This window comes from Amphibalanus amphitrite, unplaced genomic scaffold, assembly GCF_019059575.1.
Source record: "Amphibalanus amphitrite isolate SeventyFive unplaced genomic scaffold, NRLGWU_Aamphi_draft 000782F_arrow, whole genome shotgun sequence".
Lineage (NCBI taxonomy): Eukaryota > Metazoa > Arthropoda > Thecostraca > Balanomorpha > Balanidae > Amphibalanus > Amphibalanus amphitrite.
Window position 1 is genome coordinate 124,854 of NW_024882276.1, and position 19,315 is coordinate 144,168.

Sequence of the window (19,315 nt, forward strand, 5' to 3'; positions counted from 1 at the left end):
ATGTGATCAAAAGAAAGAAAAAACTTCTGCCGATCATAAGCGAATAAGGTTCAAAAAGGATATCCCATGTCCGTAGATTGATTTCAATACTTGCCGTTATGACTGTGCTAATGTGTCGGCAAAAGAGAAGGCATTTATGGAAAGAATGGATTCGTTCTCTATGACTACAATCATCTTCTGATCTTCGCCTCAGCTATGGCCATTGCTGGGTCGGGAATGCCTCACTATAGCTTATTTTCATCTCAAGCTTTACAAATTCACTATCCCAGACACAACTACCGCACTTCAAGGCGCAATAATCCCATAAATGCAAACACTGCCGACCGATTCAAGCAGAGAAAATGCAACAAGCCTCATCTTTTCTGAAGCGACAAACAGGCTCGCCCTACGGCTGAGCGCGGTCGCAGTCGCAGCAAAAAAGGTTCAGAAGGAGGACCGTCTGCCGACAGCGGGCAGCGGGCGGCATTGTTGACACGCAGCGGGGAGTGGAGACCGACTCCGATCGAAGGGTCTCCGCGCGCCGAAATCCGCCGCCCCGGGGCCTGTGGGGCGGACCGCTCGCCGCCGGCCGCTGAGGCGACTGACGCGGGTGGGAGGGACGGGGGCGGTGTGCCGCTGGGATCGGCGGATCAGGGGACGCAATTAGCGCCGACACCCAGAGAAATTGGGTCTGGGGGGGGGGGGGGCGGTCGACGCCCAGGCCCTTTCGCCCTTTCCTCACGGCCTGAGCGTGAGCACTTATGCTTACATATTGCAGAGCACATCGATAGACCAGCAGTGCGTTAATTATCGATAAAAATGTGTGGCAGATAGAAAAATATGGAGCGCAATTTCGTTTATGCATTGTGATTTGTGAAGCGAGGGTGCGATGCGAGTGCATCAGTTGCGCTAATTATATCGTTAATCCTAGCCTTGACCAATAAATATGCCACTATCAAAAATGACGGGAAGCAACTATTTTAATAAAGACGGTGTCATGACATCGTCCAACAACTTAATATCCGAGTCCTCATTTCAGGACTCGGCAATCAGTGGGGTTGATTTAACTTTGCGCCGGGACGTCCATTTGGACGTCGGTGTCGGAGTCGACGCATCGTCCCGTCGACAGTGACGGAGCGTGTCGCGGCGGTCTGACAGATGGAGCAATCAGACCATCCAGCAGTCGACTGGGACGGCGCGACTTCACCGGGCGTGGTGCGACGTCGGGCGAGGCTCGATACTTGACAGATCGGCAGTGCTTTTAGAGGATGGAATGGAGCTACTTCACCTAGCAAGGCTGTAACTCACTTCTACATCACAACGTGGAGCTAACTCATAGTTAGCGAAACTAAACCAAGCTACATCACTGAGCTCCACAGCTCATCTAGCTCAACAGGCTACTTTTTCGAGCTTCCTAACGTCCCATAGTGAAGCTACTCAAATGAGCTTGACCCCGGCTGAAACTGCTTCACCTGGCGAACCGACTATACTTCCCTGAGCCGACTTATTTGACCGACTTAGCCCAGCCATCACCAAGGTCACTAATCAGCCGTCGGGCCGAGGCACGTCCAAATCCTCCACTGGAGTTGACGGAGCGGAGTGGCCCGCCTCCACTGCCAGCTCGGATAGATCGCCGGACCGATTCTGATCCGTTTCCGTGCACAGTGCGGTCTAATGATCCTGATCGGTACGACAGGTCGGCGTGTGCAGAAATGGCGGTCGTCCGGAGGCCGGGGTCTTAGGTTCATTACGGTGGATTCAGGCAGCCTGGCACGCGAGGAAATACGTCAGTGTGGATGAAAGAGTCGACATGCAACGCTGTTGTTACCATTGTCAAGGTTATAATGATTGGAGTCGATGCTGGAAAGATGCTACTACAATACTGCAAAATAAAGTAAGCAAAGTGTAAACTGAGCCAAAAAGTCCGAGAAGTGAAAAGCATTGGGTGTATTTCCTGTCATGACTGTCCTTAGTAGAAATGCGCAGTCACAGAGGGTTTTGCTAAAATCATAGTGTAAGTAGTGTCTTGACAATCGGGTTTCAGGGAACAGTGATACGCCCCAAACAGGGGATACTCCCATCCCCATTCATGGCTCAGTTATTCGGCGTCAATCATATAAGTCTCTTGAGGGTGGGGCACTGAACAGCTCAGCTCAGCTAACTTTTCTGATCGCAGCCATACCGGAATTCCTATCACGGAAGCTCCATGTGGCAGGAAAATGTCATCAGTGACCCGTCAATCATCACGAAGGCAAACCACTGGGGACGCTGGATAAATATGTCACATCGCCTCCCGCTGGTCCCGGGAGACCGCCCACACCAAATCGCACGTGACCGCCGGATAACCGCTGATTAATCTGGATAAATGTGATAACGCGGTGGCCGGCGACATATCCGCGCCGAGCTGATAGGCGCCAGTCGTATTTACCGGGCCTTCGAACCGAATCGCTCAGCGTACGGTGCAGCGCAAACTTTGGGGTGGCGATAGCATTCAGCGGCCGCGCCGCGTCGCTCACGTTGGTCCCTATCGCTGTCCAAACTGAATCGGCCGACAATAGCGCCGCGCCGTGCCGCGCCGCAGAAAACGGCGCCGGAGATGACGAGAACATTTTTTAGATAAACGTGGCTGAAAGATATCGTATTTAAAAGCATTTACACAAAAAAGCTTCATTTCTAAAAGTTTAGGTTTCATTTCAAGTTTCATTCCAACTTTTGTTTTGAGTGAAGCAGGGTTGTGCTTGACTCATGAGTCGAGTCAGAGATTTGACTCAACTCTGACTCAGATGAGTCAGGTTTGAGTCGAGTCGGATAAAATATTGAGCTGTTGAGTTGAGTCAGTTGAGTCAGAATTTTTTTCAAGATGTTGAGTTGAGTCACAGTTGAGTCAGTAAAATAACTTTTGACATTGAGTTGAGTCAAAAACATTTAGGAACATGAGTCAGCTGACTCATCTTTCTAGAAACAATATACCAGTAAAACGCCTTTTGGGCGAAGAACGAGCGAGCGAGATAGTGAGCCCTGCACGTGCGGAAGGGCGAGAGGGTACTTCCAACGGGCTTGCGCAAAGCACCCTTCTAACCGGTCGCTAGCGGTGTACCAAATTTGAACGCAGTCGGCCCAGCCGTTCCTGAGATCTGGAAGCGGCATTCTGCACGTGCGCACGTGCAAACGGGGTCCAAACTGACTTTTGCACGGCACCCTACTAACCGGTCTCCAACCGTGTACCAAATTTGAGCGCAATCGGCCCAGCCGTTCTCGAGATCTGGAAGCGCCCCCTGCACGTGCGCACGTGCAGTAGCACCCTAACCGCAACCCATGGGAATGCTTGCCTGGTGGGTGCCTACCTGTATGCCAAGTTTCAGCGAAATCGCCCCAGTAATTACCGAGTTATTAAAATGGGAACAAATTTGACACCTCTTATTGTTGTATTTTGCACGTGCACCGGGGGTGACCCACATGCATCGAGAGTATCCTATTTTTGGTAGAAAGGATGCAGCTACCCTATAAAAATTACAGCAAGTCAATCGCCCAAGCGGCTGCTGAGATATGAGCCTCTCAAAATCACTACTTTTGCAAAACAGCTTGAACACCCTTGACTTTTCACGTGGCACGTGCCACGACGGTCACTGAGATGCATCAAAAGTAGTCAATTACGGGGTAGAAGGGATGGGGCTACCCAGCAAAAAAGACCGCAGGCCAATCGGTCCAGCGCACTATGGTTGGAAACGGCCTCACGGATGGCCGTGGGCAATTTCGGAATATATGTATATTTGGGGTGTCATTCTGTTGGAAATTGATGAAATGTTTTGAATTGGGCAGAAAAAATTATTTAGTTGCGCATTTAGTCTTCATTATTGTACGTGGAATCGGGAGTTTCTGATAGTGGCTTTTTTGGTGCGCCGTCAAAGGTTTAAACAACCGCGCTGGTGATAGCATGTGGAGTACCTCCATGACGTTGTAAAACTGGATTATTATATATCAAAATAATCCTTGTTATGTTGGCTATCGAGTGGAGTGACTCTTTTTCCCATGCGTGTTCAAAATCAGGAACGGCATTGCATTCTGTTTGCAGTGTCACCACAGCAATATTTGCAAAATTACGTTTATGTTTCATTGGACATACAAAAAGTTCTCCATCGACCTCCATTGAGCTTTTTGGCAGAATAAGTCTCTGTTAAATTCTGCGTAAGGGGAACGTAAAAGCAGACTGCGCACTTGTGCGCAAAATCGTCCGTGAAGCTTCATCTCCCGAGGCGTACCTACCCGTCGCTTCGTTAGCACCAGGTCGGCTCGTCAGTCTTGCAATCGCTTATCCTTATAAATGATGGTAAGAAGCAGGGTTGCGGAGTCGTGGTGGCGCCAAATCCGACTCCGACTACGACTCCGACTCCTGATTCGTTGCCATGACTCCGGCCGACTCTGTCTCCGACTCCGGACCCCTGCCAGTGTTTCGGAGTCGTGATGGAGCTGTTCCGATTCGGACCGACTCCGACTTCCACTGCGGGCTCCTGACCGACCCCGACTCCGACTCCGACTCCTGGCTCGTTGCCACGACTCTGGGCGACTCTGACTCCGACTCCGACTCTGACTCCGACTCTGACTTCGACTCCGCACCCCTCGTAAGAAGTAACTGCTCGCCGCTGCACCTGGAGTATGGATATCGTGCAAACGTGTATGGATATCCTGGAGTATGGATATGGATATCCACCGACAGAGCAGACATACAGACATGCTGTAAACGCCATTACACTGCTAATACCATGGCAAATCAAAGGGCTATCTATGGTTTTTGATCATCGTTCTACATTTCCCAAAATCTTGAACTGAATGTTGGCAATTTCTCGTGACTACTTCACGACCATGATGCATGCATTTCTGAAATTGATCTTTTTTCAACCAGCCACGTACTCGTATGATAAAATGAATGTCACCATCGTGATCTACGCCCAAAAGTACCCATAAAACATGTGTCATGCATGGGCTGCGAATAGGTACCAGTTTTAATTTTCGGGGTTATGTGCTTACCTGATTGACCTGACTTTGACCATGGCCAGTGGCCTATGTTTGACTGACCCCTACATTGATCTGACACTCTTTTAGCACTTATATGAAGGGTTGTGACAGTTGTGACAGTTGTGACAGATTGTTTAGGACCAACTGATGACTGAATTTATTTAGGACCAACTGATGACGATATAATCGAAACGCGAAACGCGAGGCACCGATTGCGAGGTTCTAAAGTCCATGCTACTGAAAGCCCGATTTCAAGTGTTTGACCTGACTTGACCCGACCTGTGACCTCGAAATTCAACTTTAAAGTATTCATGTGAATCGTCTCGTCGCGTTCTTCTTTCGTTTGCCGCGCCTCGTGCGTTTCGATGCGCCTATTTGTTCGCGAGTTATCGGCTGGGGGCGTTGAACGCCCCCCCCCCCCGGCAAACGGCGGATGGGGAAATACCCCAGCAACTGCCGGGTTAATCTGACGCATGTTTTGTCATTTGATCGTCATTTATTTCTTACTTTTTTGCCCAATCTAAAAAAAAATTATAAATAATCTTTCTCCAAATTTTTGACCCTTTATGACCAATAGTAAGACACTGTGCGTCACTACGTTGATATTTCTCGCCCTAAAGCATAACAACAATATCCATTCAGTAATAGCAGTATTCAAAACATGTTCAAAATGCCTCGCGATATCGATAACATAACGAAAGACATAGGCGACTTATAACATACTTGCAATGATGACGTCACACACGCGTGACGTGACGTGACCTCGTCATTTCTGTGTTACTGTATGATGCACGAAAGACACTGGTATACCTATGCAAAGTTTCATCGCAGTCGGTCTACGCATTAACAAGTTATGGGCAAAACATTTTTTCGCGTTGACCCCCGGCCATCCGTGAGGCCGTTTCCAACCATAGTGCAGCGGTTGCTGAGATATAAGCCTCTCAAAAGCGTTACAGGCCGGGCCGGGCCGGGCCGGGCCGGGCCGGGCCGGGCCGGGCCGGGCCGGGCCGGGCCGCTCATACTGAGATTTTTCCGTTATATTGAAAAGACTCGCTTCGCTCGCTGCGCTCGCTCGCTCGTAATAAGCTTTCCATTCTCCCCCCGCTTAACAACTTAGGCCTGGTCCTGCTGCCGGATTTTTTCTTCATCGCCCCCCCCCCCGCTCAACAACTTTTTTATCTGAGTCAATTTTGAGTCAACAAAAAAAAATTGAGTCAAGTTTGAGTCAACTCATATTTTCATCGAGCCGCTTGAGTCATGAGTCGAGTCAAGGGAAAAAATCAGCTCCTTGTTTGAGTCAGAGTTGAGTCAGGGCTTTCTGAAGTTGAATGATGAGTCGAGTCGGCAAATATTTTTTTTGAGTCGAGTACAACCCTGGAGTGAAGTATGATTTGGCTGAGCAGTTGCATGTAAAGAAAATCAGCGTAGCGTTCGATTTTGCCCGAGTCCTTCCACTGACTCTGATACGGTCTAAATGGGAACATGGATAATCATGTCAACAAATATTGGCCATTGCGCGCCGTGCGGGATAGTCAGTGCGCAAACAGCCTCATATAGGCTGGCTGCCTGGCTAGGACTCTCACTGCTGCATATGTATGTGCTGTCTGCGGAGGTATAGTCCCACCTTTGACTTGACCATCCGTGCTGCACGCACGGATGGGGAGGGGGGGGGGGGGTAGTCCGCGGGACAGTCCCACCGTTGACCCCTGGCCGAGCCGGAACTCCCCCCCCCCTTCCCACACGGCAGCATCCCGTCACACAATGAGCCCCGCCCGGCGCCCCAAGTAGCTTCATTAGACGGCCTATGGCTGCACAGCAGGTGCGCTATCCCGTCCTGCCGAGACACCTCTGGGCGGCCATCATACCTACTGCAGAGCAGAGGCGGCGCCCGCCGCGTCGCCGGCCATTACGCCATGGAGCGGACAGGCAGCCCGCCGCCGTGCGGGTCATTTCCCCCGACCGGAGATGGTGTTCTCGCGGGGGGAGGGGGTGTCGCAGATGTGGGGCAAGCGGGGAGGCAAAAAGCACAGCTGAATAGAAGGCGGGCGGTAGACACAGAAAGCACAGCACCTACGGACGGCGCGAGATAGTTATGTCGATTTGTTTGTAATCGATTTATTAGCGAGTTCTTTAAATAAGTTGAAACTTAAACGCTGTTGGGGTGGAGGACAAAGCAGATCTAGACGAAATAGGAGCTTGATGACAGCGAAGCTAAACGCAAAGCAGAACATCAAAGGAGAGCGCGGGATAGTATAAGTAGGTGCTCGATAGTTCGGAAAGCTCCCAAGCACCATTTTGCATGCAAAAAGCTTCTCCGAGACCACGTAAAAATATCGACATTGTAGGCATGGTGACAAAAATATTTGTTTTGCAACCCTGAGCCCAAGGGAACAAAATGAACAAGAGGCCAACTAGACCCAAGTTGTGTATCTGAAACGTGTATGTGATTCCCAAACCTAGCCAAAGTGAAATGAAACAAGTTCAGAGGATAAAAAGGTGATACGCATGTAAACGAAGCAATGAGCACATATGCGTTAGATGCAGTCTTCAGCGAGTTATACCAATCACTAAAGTAAAGCATTAATCATTTGGATTAGCATGTTGAATTAGAACCTGAAATCACTCGACACACATTCAAAGCCGATCACAGATTAGTACCTATTGGCCCAGCGATTTCCGGGTTAAGGCGATTACTGACAAACACATAAATCGGTTCAATGAATGCACCGCATGACTGGGCGACGGCATACTGAATCACCCTTTCATTCCTGCTTTCCGGACGTGTGAGTGACATTTAGAATCGACCGAAGGGCCCTCAGGGCTGCGACATTTCAACAGAACGGCTTTCCGAGTGCAGTTTGTTTTGTCGTTCGGATAGGTACGACGTACGGGTCGGGTCGAGTAAGTATGAAGGCCGGAAGGGTGCGACGCACGGATCTTATGTACGGGTCTGACACCTAAGCACCAGACGCTCAAAGCTGATCGAACAGATCGAATATCAAGTCCATGTGAAAAAGATTCTTTATGGCGACATCGATCGTAACCTTAGGAATCAGCAGGATAAATGAATCACAATTGAGCATCTATTTTCGCTGAAAACTAGCAGACATTGTCTACGAAACATATCTTGCCATGGCATGCAGTATAATATAACTTTAGCAAGCGTCGGGGAGATTTCAGATCTCCGCAATTATTTTTAACAAATACGCGGACGAAAAAGGCCTACGCCCGGAAGTTCTGGGTCGCTATTTCAGAAATGTCCTTATAACGGGCCGGGGATATCGTCGCCAGAGACCCGGCGCCGAAGCCCTCGATATGTTGCTCTCCACGCCCCTCGTCGGTCGACTAATGACCGACTCCGAGGGACCCCCGTCGGCCGCGGTAACGATTTCCAGTCGGGTCAGCCCCGGCGTCTCCGCACGAGAGCAGGGTCAACACCAACAGGCAGCGGAGAGGGACAACGGAAGACCAGGTGGCCGCCCGATCGGCAGTGCGAGCTACAGATGCTAGCCTCTGAACAGTATGAAGCCCAAGGAGGTGGCAGGTATACGGCAGGCATAGATGGGGGTGGGCAGTCAAATCAACGTCAACAATCAGTTTCGAGGAATGAAAGCCATCTGAATTAAACGGTAACAGACCACACTGGAAGGATGAGCGAAAACTCCTGCAGGTGCGCACCTGCTTGCAGATGAGATTACCGCTAAGCCTTTGGTTTAGTCGATCATCTCACAATTTATTAGCTCTTAGCTAATAGTACGTCTCTGTACCTGATCCATGGGATACAGAACAAATATCTGCACACGGAAAGCATGCCATCTTTGCCCAGAGAAATGTCCACTCTGCGGCTTTGTATCTATACAAAGGACACCGCTTATAGTGGAGACCGAGTGGCGCCGAGGGGCGGTGTACATATTTTATACGGCCTTCATCGCTAACGACGGTACGGGACGACGGACGTAATTTGTTCCGACTTCCATTAGCTGAGTGACATTCCCCGCGCAATAACAGCGAATGAGCGCGAGGAAGAAATAGAAATAGGAACTGGAACGGAACATAAAAATTGAAAAGAATGGAACTATAAGGACAGAAGTTATCTTGCAGTTTGGATGGAACCTGAAGGAGATAGAGACTCGACAAGACAGCAACAATTGGACCAAAACAATTGGACGAACAATGGGAAGCGGGAAGTGAAAACCAGAACGGACAGGAGCTAAGTTGAACAAAATCTGTACCTGAAAAGAACTGAACTAGGCCCGAGACACAGAAACTAGTTAGATATGTAGATTAGCAGGGAACAGAAACGCGTAATCGTCCCACAAAAATAAGATTGTATAATTTAAGAAACTGGGAGAATAAGACGAGGTACCATAATGGTGAAGAGCAATTCATCACGAGATTGAACAGATATTGATCACTAAGTCACAACAACAACTGGTTCTGTCTCTTGGCCAATGAAAATCTACGAAAATCTGTAATATAAGTCCACGTCCCACAACCAACTTACCTACGTATCACGCAATGTTTTCCTCAAATAATTTGATAAAGCGATGCCACATGTACTCGTATGAACAACTACAATAAGAACGCAGCATATTACAAACATTAGCGGAAAAGTCTTAACATTTAAATCGATTTTAACATATCCTGAGGCCTAGCCTTTTGCAGGGACCAGAATGGATTCGAACCAGCCCACTGAGCAGAAATGAGCTGCCAAACTCGATGGCAGCCAAACACCGGCGTAAATCAGCCATGGTTGAACATTTTCTGAAACCTTTTCCCGAAAACGATGGCTTCGGAGTTTCGTACTAAAGGTCACATGTTGAGCCCTGTTCCTGCTCATCTAGACCACAGTGCCAAAGGTCGTAAGTTACACATGAATGGTTTCGTGGAAGTTTGTGGTTGAACAGGACGCGTTATTCAATGCAGGCGAATAAACTTACTTGGAGAACAAAAATGACACACTTTCAGCGCTGCACCCCTCCCCCTCCCACACACACTTTATAAGGGAATGTAGAAATTAAGTAGACTATCTAAGGGGTTGTGAAAAATGCAGACAAAGAGTCCAGGCAAAACAAAAAATATCTTTCGAATGATTTATCACACCGGAAGCTGATGAGACCGACAAGCGATACACCATTGGTGAGTATACAGAAAGAGGCAGCTAAATCATCAACCAATGTTGCATCTCGTATCTCCTCCCCCCCCCACCCCCCCCCCTCCACCCACCCGCAAAACAGCTTTGTTACAGGCACCGAATCGAATGATAATAAGAATTAGTCATTCGTGCTGTTCACTTCCCTAGGGACACTCCGGATCGCGTCCATGTGTTCCGCTCACTGCGGTCTCGTAAAATGGCCGTAAACGACCGGAGGTCAGTGGTTAGCGTGAAGACGCTGACCTTATCGGACATTCTGACCGGTTATAGCGGGAGGCGAGAACCCGCCCCTCAGCGGAGAGTCACCGAACAACCAGAGCGGCAGCGTGAAGAGGTGGGGCTCACGACCACGTGCAGGTGGGGTACCGAGGTAGACACTCTTTATCGGAAGTTTGAAAAAAGCGAATAAAGTGGTGGAATTGAGCCGACGTGGGTCGCATTAAAGAGCAGATAAAAAATAATGAAAATATGTAGGCTTGTGTATTCTAGACAATGGAAATAAGTAGGTGGTGAAATTACCATATAATTTACATTATTAACTAATATTCAATCGTGCCCAAAAGGTATCAATTCTCATTGTGCGGTATCAGCTTGTGCCTACACTTTTTTGTGTGCAAGGAACAACAAATTATGTCTCACTTAATGTCACATGCATTGCACACAAGTTATCCCAAAAGGATTAGAAAAGTGAATGCCACTTTGTGAGCATCCAATGCAAGATTCACAGTGACCATATTTTTACGACTAGCAATTTAGGATGGAGTAAGTATCAGGGCATCGAACAAATTATCCGTTATTATTCAAATCCCTGGCAGAGAGAGTGGGATTATTCAAATACCATAGCGAGCTGCCTAAAAGCATTACTAGCACGGCTTTCAAACGCATCACACGACTGTGTTCTGTAATAACATGTTTTCTGCTAATGCTGAGAACTGCCGCGAAACTGTATCAAACAACATACACTTCTCGCCGATTCATGCTAGCTATGAACGGTGATTGTTCACACCTACACCCAAGCATAACCGTTACCCACCCGGCGCAGCCAGCTGGATAAACTGAACTTTGTCGGATGCCACGGGAAAAGCCAACCAATCTACGCCCACGCATCACCAGAAATAAATTGCAAAAGAGGGCTGAACCCCCATCTAGCATGTTATTGTGCGTCTTATGACGTCATCCAGGGAAATACACATAGGTACTCCAGTCGTGCCTTACATAACGCCCTGAAGGTGGTTAATCCATATCTGGGAGAGGAAATTCTGGTCATGTATTACGGCTCCTAGCCGCAGCCGATCCGAAGGCTCGGGATTTTTCTTATAGATGTAGCGCACGTTCTACATTGTTATACCGCTTATTCACTGTTACTGAGTGATTCAACAAAATGCCCTCAGTGAGAACTGAGAATAGATACTCACATTTATGATCAGATCAGCAATCAGCACCAATGAACTATACCCATTACACCTACCTACAGTGATACAGCACAGTGATGGAAACCTTGCAGAAATTTAATTATTTCGATTCACGGCATGAAAAAATATTTCATATACAGTAACCAGTCCCCCCCCCACACACACACACACCACCACCAAAAATCCCACAATTCGCTGTCGCCAGCCATTAACCCCGGCCCGCCAGACTGCTGAAGTGTGGTCACGCACTGAATGCAGAACAGCACCCGACCGCTGCGCCAGGGGGCACTCATCAATGCGCCTCACGGTCACCACAACGGGCGCGCGAATTGTGCGGGGGCCGGGCCGTCAACATGATGACCTCGAGGTGGGTAGCAGCGAGCCGACACGCACTCTGGGAGACGCCAGAGGTCACGCAGGGAATGCTGAACAGAGCGGGGAGGGGCAGACGGAAAGGGGTTGATAGGCGGTGGGATGATATTCGGGGTTATTGGGAGAAGCTGAGGCGGTACAGAAGCTGGAAAGTGCATAGGAGAAAGTGAGGGCAATAAGGTATGATAAAGTAAGACATATTAACGGATAGAAGCTGGAAGAACTGAAAGCACTCACGCCCACGCAATCGGATGAACACAGGGGACTTAGGTAACTCAGGTAAAGGACTGTTTTTTAAGCTAAAGTTGCAAGATAATACATCTCACGTCGAAGAAATGCAAACAAAAATAGAGCTCAAAACTTGTCCTTGACAAACAATATATCGGACGCCGAGGCAAAGCAGCGCATCCCATATGTAATGCTCACAACTAACATCAGATCTCTAATAAGTCACAAAACAAATACAACCTCGCAGGTCCGACGTAGTCTCGGCCAGGCTACAATAACCACAACCACGGCTGGATCGGCCGGGCTGCAGAGACAGCAGACAGTCTCTGACTTATCGTCAGTATATCCCCAGGGAATTGGGCGTCCACTATTGGGGCCCTCACCCACAGACACGGCAGACACGAAAACAATGACGAAAATCGTGTGTATAGACGAGGCATTGATAAAGGGCACTTCTCCGCTACCTTCGCCAAACATCCATTTGTGAAACTGGTCTGAACGGTGCGGACTAAAATGTACAACATGCTAGTGTTGTTTTTTTCAAACATCATGAAGTTGAATAGAAATCAAATCAAGTCATCTCGAGATCAGCAATTATAATTTCATTTCAATGTTTCGGATGGAAGGGAAAATGTTAGATGGTAATAAAGGCGAGAGAGGGTAAAGAAAGCATGACTTTCAGCCTACATAAGAAGTGAAAGGAAAGGGAGTTAGAGTATACCTTAAAAATACCTTAACAGTCAACAGGCGTTCTTTTAATATTTGTAATTGTGCGCATGTGCACCACTTCCTGCTTATGATTCTCGCCAGGAACCCACAAGAATTGAAAACTTGGCAATCATTTACGAAAAGCAAGGAATACGTGCTAAGAATTCTAGACCGGGTGGGCATTCACATCTTTCGACATTCTCTACCACAATAAATGAAAAACAGGAGAGAAATTCGCAGCAGGGAAGATGCCGCTCTTGCGTTGCATGGCGCGAAAAACATTCATAGAGCGGAGGACTTGTGGGCATCAGGGCTGCAAAGGCAGCGCTCACCTACACTGCGGTAAAAGATCAGGAAAACAACATTCAATAACGTGGCTGTAGTTCGTTGAATATCTGCGCACCCACTGACCCATTGTCAAGCACTCATTTGTTTGAGCTCGTGGCTCGTGCCACCTGCTCGGTCATCTCAGAGTCACTTGAGACCGCTGCAAGATTAATGCCCGCTGGAAGCGACGTCACGGACTGCAACTGACGCAAGCCGCAACTGTAATGTCCCGGATTACAGCTGTCCAGAACAAAAGAGGTATGAAAATATGAAACAGACCCGAATAGGGCCACTACGCAGTTAAAGACCGGTTTATATGTCTCGGATATGCCTTATTTTTATCGCCGGACAGTTCGCAATACCGATGACGCACGTTTCCAAAACATCGCAACCGTTACACGGTGTAAGAAGCATAAGAATTTAACTGTTCCTCCTACGACCGGAACACTTACAATAGAAAAACCGTATACTGAAGGTCACCAAGTACAACAAAATCACAGGGAATTGACTCACGACGGAGCACGGAGTACACAAGGAACGCCTGCAGCGACATAATGATGCCGGCCTTCGTCAGAGGCGCAGCTGTATAGGGCGACGGCACATCAAGATCTAATTAAAGGAGCCGCACGCAAACAATCTGACTGCCTCCCCTCCCTCTGTCATTGGCGTGTCCCAACCGTTTCCCTTCGCAGACCACCTCCGACTAGTTGGTTGGCGTTAGGACACATGCGCAAACAGGAACATCAAGCACAACATAAAGAGGTAATGCCTATTAGAGGACTTCATGGGCCGGATAAATCCGTTATCCACGGATAAATCCGCGGACCGGATAGGATTGGATTTTAAATTTGTTAAAAAAGAACGGATATGGGCGGGCCGGATTTGGGAATTGAAGGTTGAACCCGGATCAAAACGGATCAAAATTTTAACATTCAACATTGAAGTTAAAATTTAACCTAATGTGTTAAGCGGCATCAGAGGTTTGATTAAAGTAATAGGCATCATTTTATGACACTCACTTGTCACAAGACTTGTCTTCAAGTGGATAATGTATGCAATGTATGCATGGTTTTTGGAACCATGATGGTCTATGAGATGTATGGCTGTCTGGTCCCTTAGATTGAATTTGTTAGTCCAGTTTTGGGTGAAACCAGTTATTGGTGAAACGGATTATTACGGATATTTTTTGGAAGTTTGGCTGCAATACGGGGGGGCCGCAATAGGTGGGCCGGATTCTGATATTCAAAGAAAGGCGGATAATGGGCGGATCTGGATATGACTTGCCGGATATGGGCCGGGCCGGATCCTAAAAAGCCTATCCGTGAAGTGCTCTAATGCCTATATTAACTAGCTTGGATAAAAACTCAATGGCCCTTCAAGTTTTGGACACACTACAACCTCATCAGCTCAAGTTACCATTGGGTACCTATAAAATGTGGCTTTCTTGTACCGCAACTGAACACGGCGTAATGTCAAGCTCAGAGTTGTGTATCTCGCAGCGCAGCTACATAATGGCTAGCCTAGTCAGACCAGTCAACTGCTGTAGCCAATTGTTCAGGGCAAATGTCACCAGTGAACGCCTCGACACTTAGGTACTGCGAGCCTGCTTCAACCAGTTCAATCAGAGATGAGTGGCATTCCCGGAAATGGGAAGGCTGGAGCAGAAATGAGGGATTTGGGCCAGCTCACGATTCCACCAAAGTCGAAATTTACCTACAGGCTGCAGACTGAAAAGTGTGAGCGCTAGCTGAAGCCGCATTAGGTAAACGTAATGCAATATTCCAATCCAATGTCAGTAAACAGTAAATGCTGAGCTGACGGTCACCAAACAGCAATATTGCGGCGATTTCCCGCCTATCGAGAACCCATATTGCATTGCATTACATTGCACTGCCATTTAGTTCATTGCCATTCGTTTCCAGGCTGGAAGCCCTTACCATGAACGGCCAGCTGCAGCTCATTTAGGATCAAAAGAAGTTCCAATTGGAGGCCTTTTCACGGCGCGGTCAATACCACACTCTGCAGACGGAAACCCGCAGAAACGCGACGGCAAGTCCACGCCCGCAGACGACCAGCGTTTCTCCAACGGGCCGTAATTACTAGCTAATGAGAACACCTTAATCTAGTGGGCAGCTTCTCAAGCCAGTACGGACACAGTTTGTGTTTGGATTTGCAGTCCACAGGCGGATCTAGCCTAAGCTTTCACGAGGAACCGCCAAATCTGTTATCGCTTTCCATGCATTGCTAAAACGTAATGACATAAGTTAACTTTGTAGCGGAGCTGTAGTTCCCCTCTGAACCGGCTATGATCCTGTCCTGGTATTCCAGTTGCGGCCCTATCGGCCGGATACGGTGTAACTATAGGCTCGGCACCATTGCTACAACCTGCAGCAGACATAACACGCTGCAGGCGGCCGGAAGTGCTCGGTTAGCGCCGTCGGACGGACACGTCCGGGCTATCAGAATTCATTGATACCGGCTGGCAGTCAGCGGAATGGTACTGAATGTGCATCGGAGGCACAGACCTACACTAACCTTACGGGGTGGGGCCTATAGCAGGGCTCCTATAAAGTCCTAAGATGTCGAGAGGAGTGGCATCATAGTGGCATCGCATAGGTACCGCCCGTCCCGTCGAAGCTTTATCAACTGCCCACTGGCCAGGACCAGAGACCTTTTATCATATAGGGGAAGCGGGGGTAACACCGCCCCCCTAAGCTTTTCGCCAAAATGAGAGAATATGTGTGAAGTCTCTTGGTAGTTATTGTTTTGGTTACAATATTTAAACATTTTCTCACGTGTTTTAGGTACTTATTTTGCATGCTCCTAAAAGGTTTTCATGTATCACGACTTTTAAAAATACCTTGCATATTTGCTGCCTACAAATTGTGTGGGTAACCCCGCCACCGGTGTTGATGTTAACCCAACCCATTCCTACGAAAGCTTTTAATTGTTCAGAGATCGTGTGCGATGAGTTTCCTGTCGGTAAGTGGTAATTTTCGCAAATAATCGGTAATGGACACCTAAATAGGTATACGTTCATCAGCTGTTTGCCAGTTTTATACAGCTGGCAAGTGCTTGGTCGGGATGCATGAAAAATATAAAGTAAAAAATCAAATAAGCTGCTTATTCCCGACTTAGGAACATCTACGAACATAAATAAAGCGTGTCTTTGGAGTTTCATCACTTATCACGCTACAAACAGGAAATACCGCAACCTCAATTGGGGTAACACCGCCACGGGGTGGCGGTGTTCCCCAAAAGTGATCACAAGCAAAAGTCGCCAGCGGTAAGAATGTACTACACGGTTCAAGCAAACTTATCTTACTGGACAAAGCCTATCAGTTATTTTTCGATGTAATCAAGTAAATCAAAATGAGTCTCTACTTAAAGACATTCAAAAGTGCTCCCAACTCATCGAATTTTTATAAGAGAATGTGCATTTTTCTTTAAATGCCCACATTGAGCTTCGATTACACTGAAACACCGGAACACAAATCAGAAGACGCTTACCTTCGTGCGGTCAATAGGAAATAACGGATTTTTACACTTCACATTTCATACTTTCGCCGCCAGATGGGGTGGCGGTGTTTCCCACAGTGGCGGTGTTACCCCCGCTTCCCCTACCCACTGAACAGATCACTGACTAATTCCAGATCTCTGGCACTGACCGCTCTTCACTGAATGAAACTCGATCCATACCGCAGAAACCGACTGGGTAGGACCTTACCCAATAACATGCTTCACCAGATATATCCACGAGTTAGGGACTGAGCCAACGTCATATAACCACTGACTGACTTCAACTTGGGTAGGTATTCACCAGATACTCTCTGTCAGGGTCATCAGTCATCGCCCACTGACTGACCACGACCAGTGGCCTTGCCATATGTAGACAAATTGCCATTTCCCGGGGACGGGAACAGAGCAGTGCAGCGGGGGAAACCAGCTGCTCAGCCGAAAGCTGCTCAACTGGCTGCTGCTAGCTGCTCAACTGGGCCTGGTTCATATTGAGCCCCTCTGCGACTGAGCGACACTTACTGGAAAGGGCGCCGGCGACCCGACAGATAGGCTCAGCGCTGTAGCCACCCTTATACACCTAACCAACGGTAGCAAAAGCGTTTCTTAGAGTAGGCGACTGTTTGGGAAAGTGAAACTAGCCAACGGGCTTTTCTAACCATGTGAACTAGGCCCTGATCACCTATGTATTTATCAGTGACAACCGGCTGGCCACTCGTCAAATCGGAACACCTCATTGGCGGTATTTGCTTCAGGCAGGTTTTATTGACGTTAGGCTATCTTATCCTGGGCTAAGGGCTTATCTTATCCGCTACCCTAATGTTACTATACTGAGTAGGCAAGATGGAAACGCACTTCAAATTATTACACCTGGACCCGTATTCACGTCGATCATTTTCGTAAGAATTTCCTTAAGTTTGACCTACTTCTTAAGTAATTTTTTTTAATCACGTGAACTCCGTCGATAAAAACTTAAGAAGTGTCGACGTGAATACCAAATTATACTTACGAAAGAAAATCGACTTACGAAGTCGACGTGAATACGGCCCCTGGCTGCCACTAGCCCAGATCGGCTTGTGCCCCTGACACACATGTTTGAACGGTAGTCGGTACAGTCCCTGTCCTGGTCTTAGACTAAATAACCGTAAATCACCGTGTAATGAGCGGCACCCCGCCGTCCTTGCGGCCAGACTCACAAAACCTCATCCCCAGCCTTCGCTCGTGCCCGGCACACGCTGCGTGCCTGTACCGGCCTTCATATGCACGTGTATCTCCACACTGATTCAGGCCGTACTTCTAACGGCGAGAGGTAGGTCTGTACCGAGTCCCGGCCTTTGCGGCCGCGTGATCGTGAAGTTTGGGGGAGACGCGTGTAGGAGGGAGGGGAGAGGGGGCGGGAGGAAAACAAGACAAAGCGCCAGTGCACAGATGATGCAACAAGTAACGAGACGGGGCATGTAACAAGTGTTGTAATGTTAATCACACTGCGACGTCGGGCTTATCTCCCTGCCTTGTAGACGGTACTAATAAATGCAGCCCAGTGGGTGGCGGTGTTTCCTCAGGGCGGACTCAGCCACGTAGGAGCGGATCTGTGCTCTCGGCAGACGGCCCCCCGCTCCCGGCTACCCGGGCGGTCACCCAGCCAGCCAGCAGTGGGCGGAGGCGCTCGGAGATCGACCACCGACGGCGCTCCCCGGCCAGCCCCGCCGTCCCACTCACCAGATGAAATCCTTGCAGTGGCTGCAGAACGTGAACTGCTTGAAGAAGCGCGGGATGAACTTGTGGTCCTTCACCTCAAACACATTCTTCTTTTTGAGTGCTCCTTTGCGGCCCCGCTGGCCGCGTCCAAACGGCGTGTTGGTATCGCCGGCGCCCGGTCCCGAGTCCACACCCTCCTCGGCCATGGCTGCCGGATGACTGGCGCGCCGCGCGGCCCACCAGATGCGCCACTAGCGCCGCGCCGCGCCGGAACCGCCGGCCGCCGGCCGTCAGCTGACTGGCGCCGCGCGCACCGCCTCCCGCCGGCCTCCGCCAGCGGGCCGCGGGCCATTGATCGCACGTGCTGGGAGGCAGGGCGGCGCCCATCGCCCATCGCCCACTGCCCGCCCTTGGTGAGAGGGCGACCTGTCAGATGCCCCGGACAGTGGAGGGATGCCATGTCAGAGACCGGGGGCAGTGGATGGGATGTCATGCCCGGGGCAGTGGAGGAGATGTCATCCCCGGGGCAGCGCCAGCGGAGGGGGTGACATGTCAGATGTCGCCCGTCGGGGGCAGTGGAGGGATGACATGTCAGAGACCGAGGACCAGTCGCTGGCACACCGGAGGGGCGGGATGACCTGTCAAATGTCGGAGGGCAATGGAAGGATGACATGTCAGCTGCATGGGGCGTGGAGGTGGACTTTGGGCAGCCGAGGGAAGATGAAGTGTCATATGACAAGACTGAACCAAAGGGGGAGATCCTTCACACTGAGACTCTGGTCGAAGTGGGTATGAGGCAGGCAGTGCTCTCAGCTGTGTGCCCCCTTTCGTCGTCTCCCCCCCCCCCTAATCGAGCTGGGGCTTTGCGAGAAGAAAAGTGTCGCCGTCATGAGACGCCGTGAATGGT

At 49.2% G+C, this 19,315-nt stretch overlaps 1 protein-coding gene across 7 annotated transcripts in view; it reads right to left on the reverse strand.

Annotated features, from left to right (window-relative positions):
* LOC122366059 (protein kinase C, brain isozyme-like) overlaps window positions 1-18,820 on the reverse strand; it is a 119,882-nt gene extending 101,062 nt beyond the window's left edge. For 4 of the 7 annotated variants that reach the window (XR_006253831.1, XR_006253829.1, XM_043337828.1 and 1 more), the window contains exon 1: window positions 18,430-18,627. Coding sequence is in view for 4 of the 7 variants with exons in the window: in XM_043337828.1 (XP_043193763.1) it covers window positions 18,430-18,614 (185 nt within the window). In the remaining 3 variants the exon portion in view is untranslated. Of the gene's footprint in view, window positions 1-18,429 lie in introns of all 7 variants that reach the window. The other 3 variants (XR_006253830.1, XM_043337829.1, XM_043337826.1) reach the window with 3 other exon arrangements.
* Window positions 18,821-19,315: the final 495 nt, after the last annotated feature.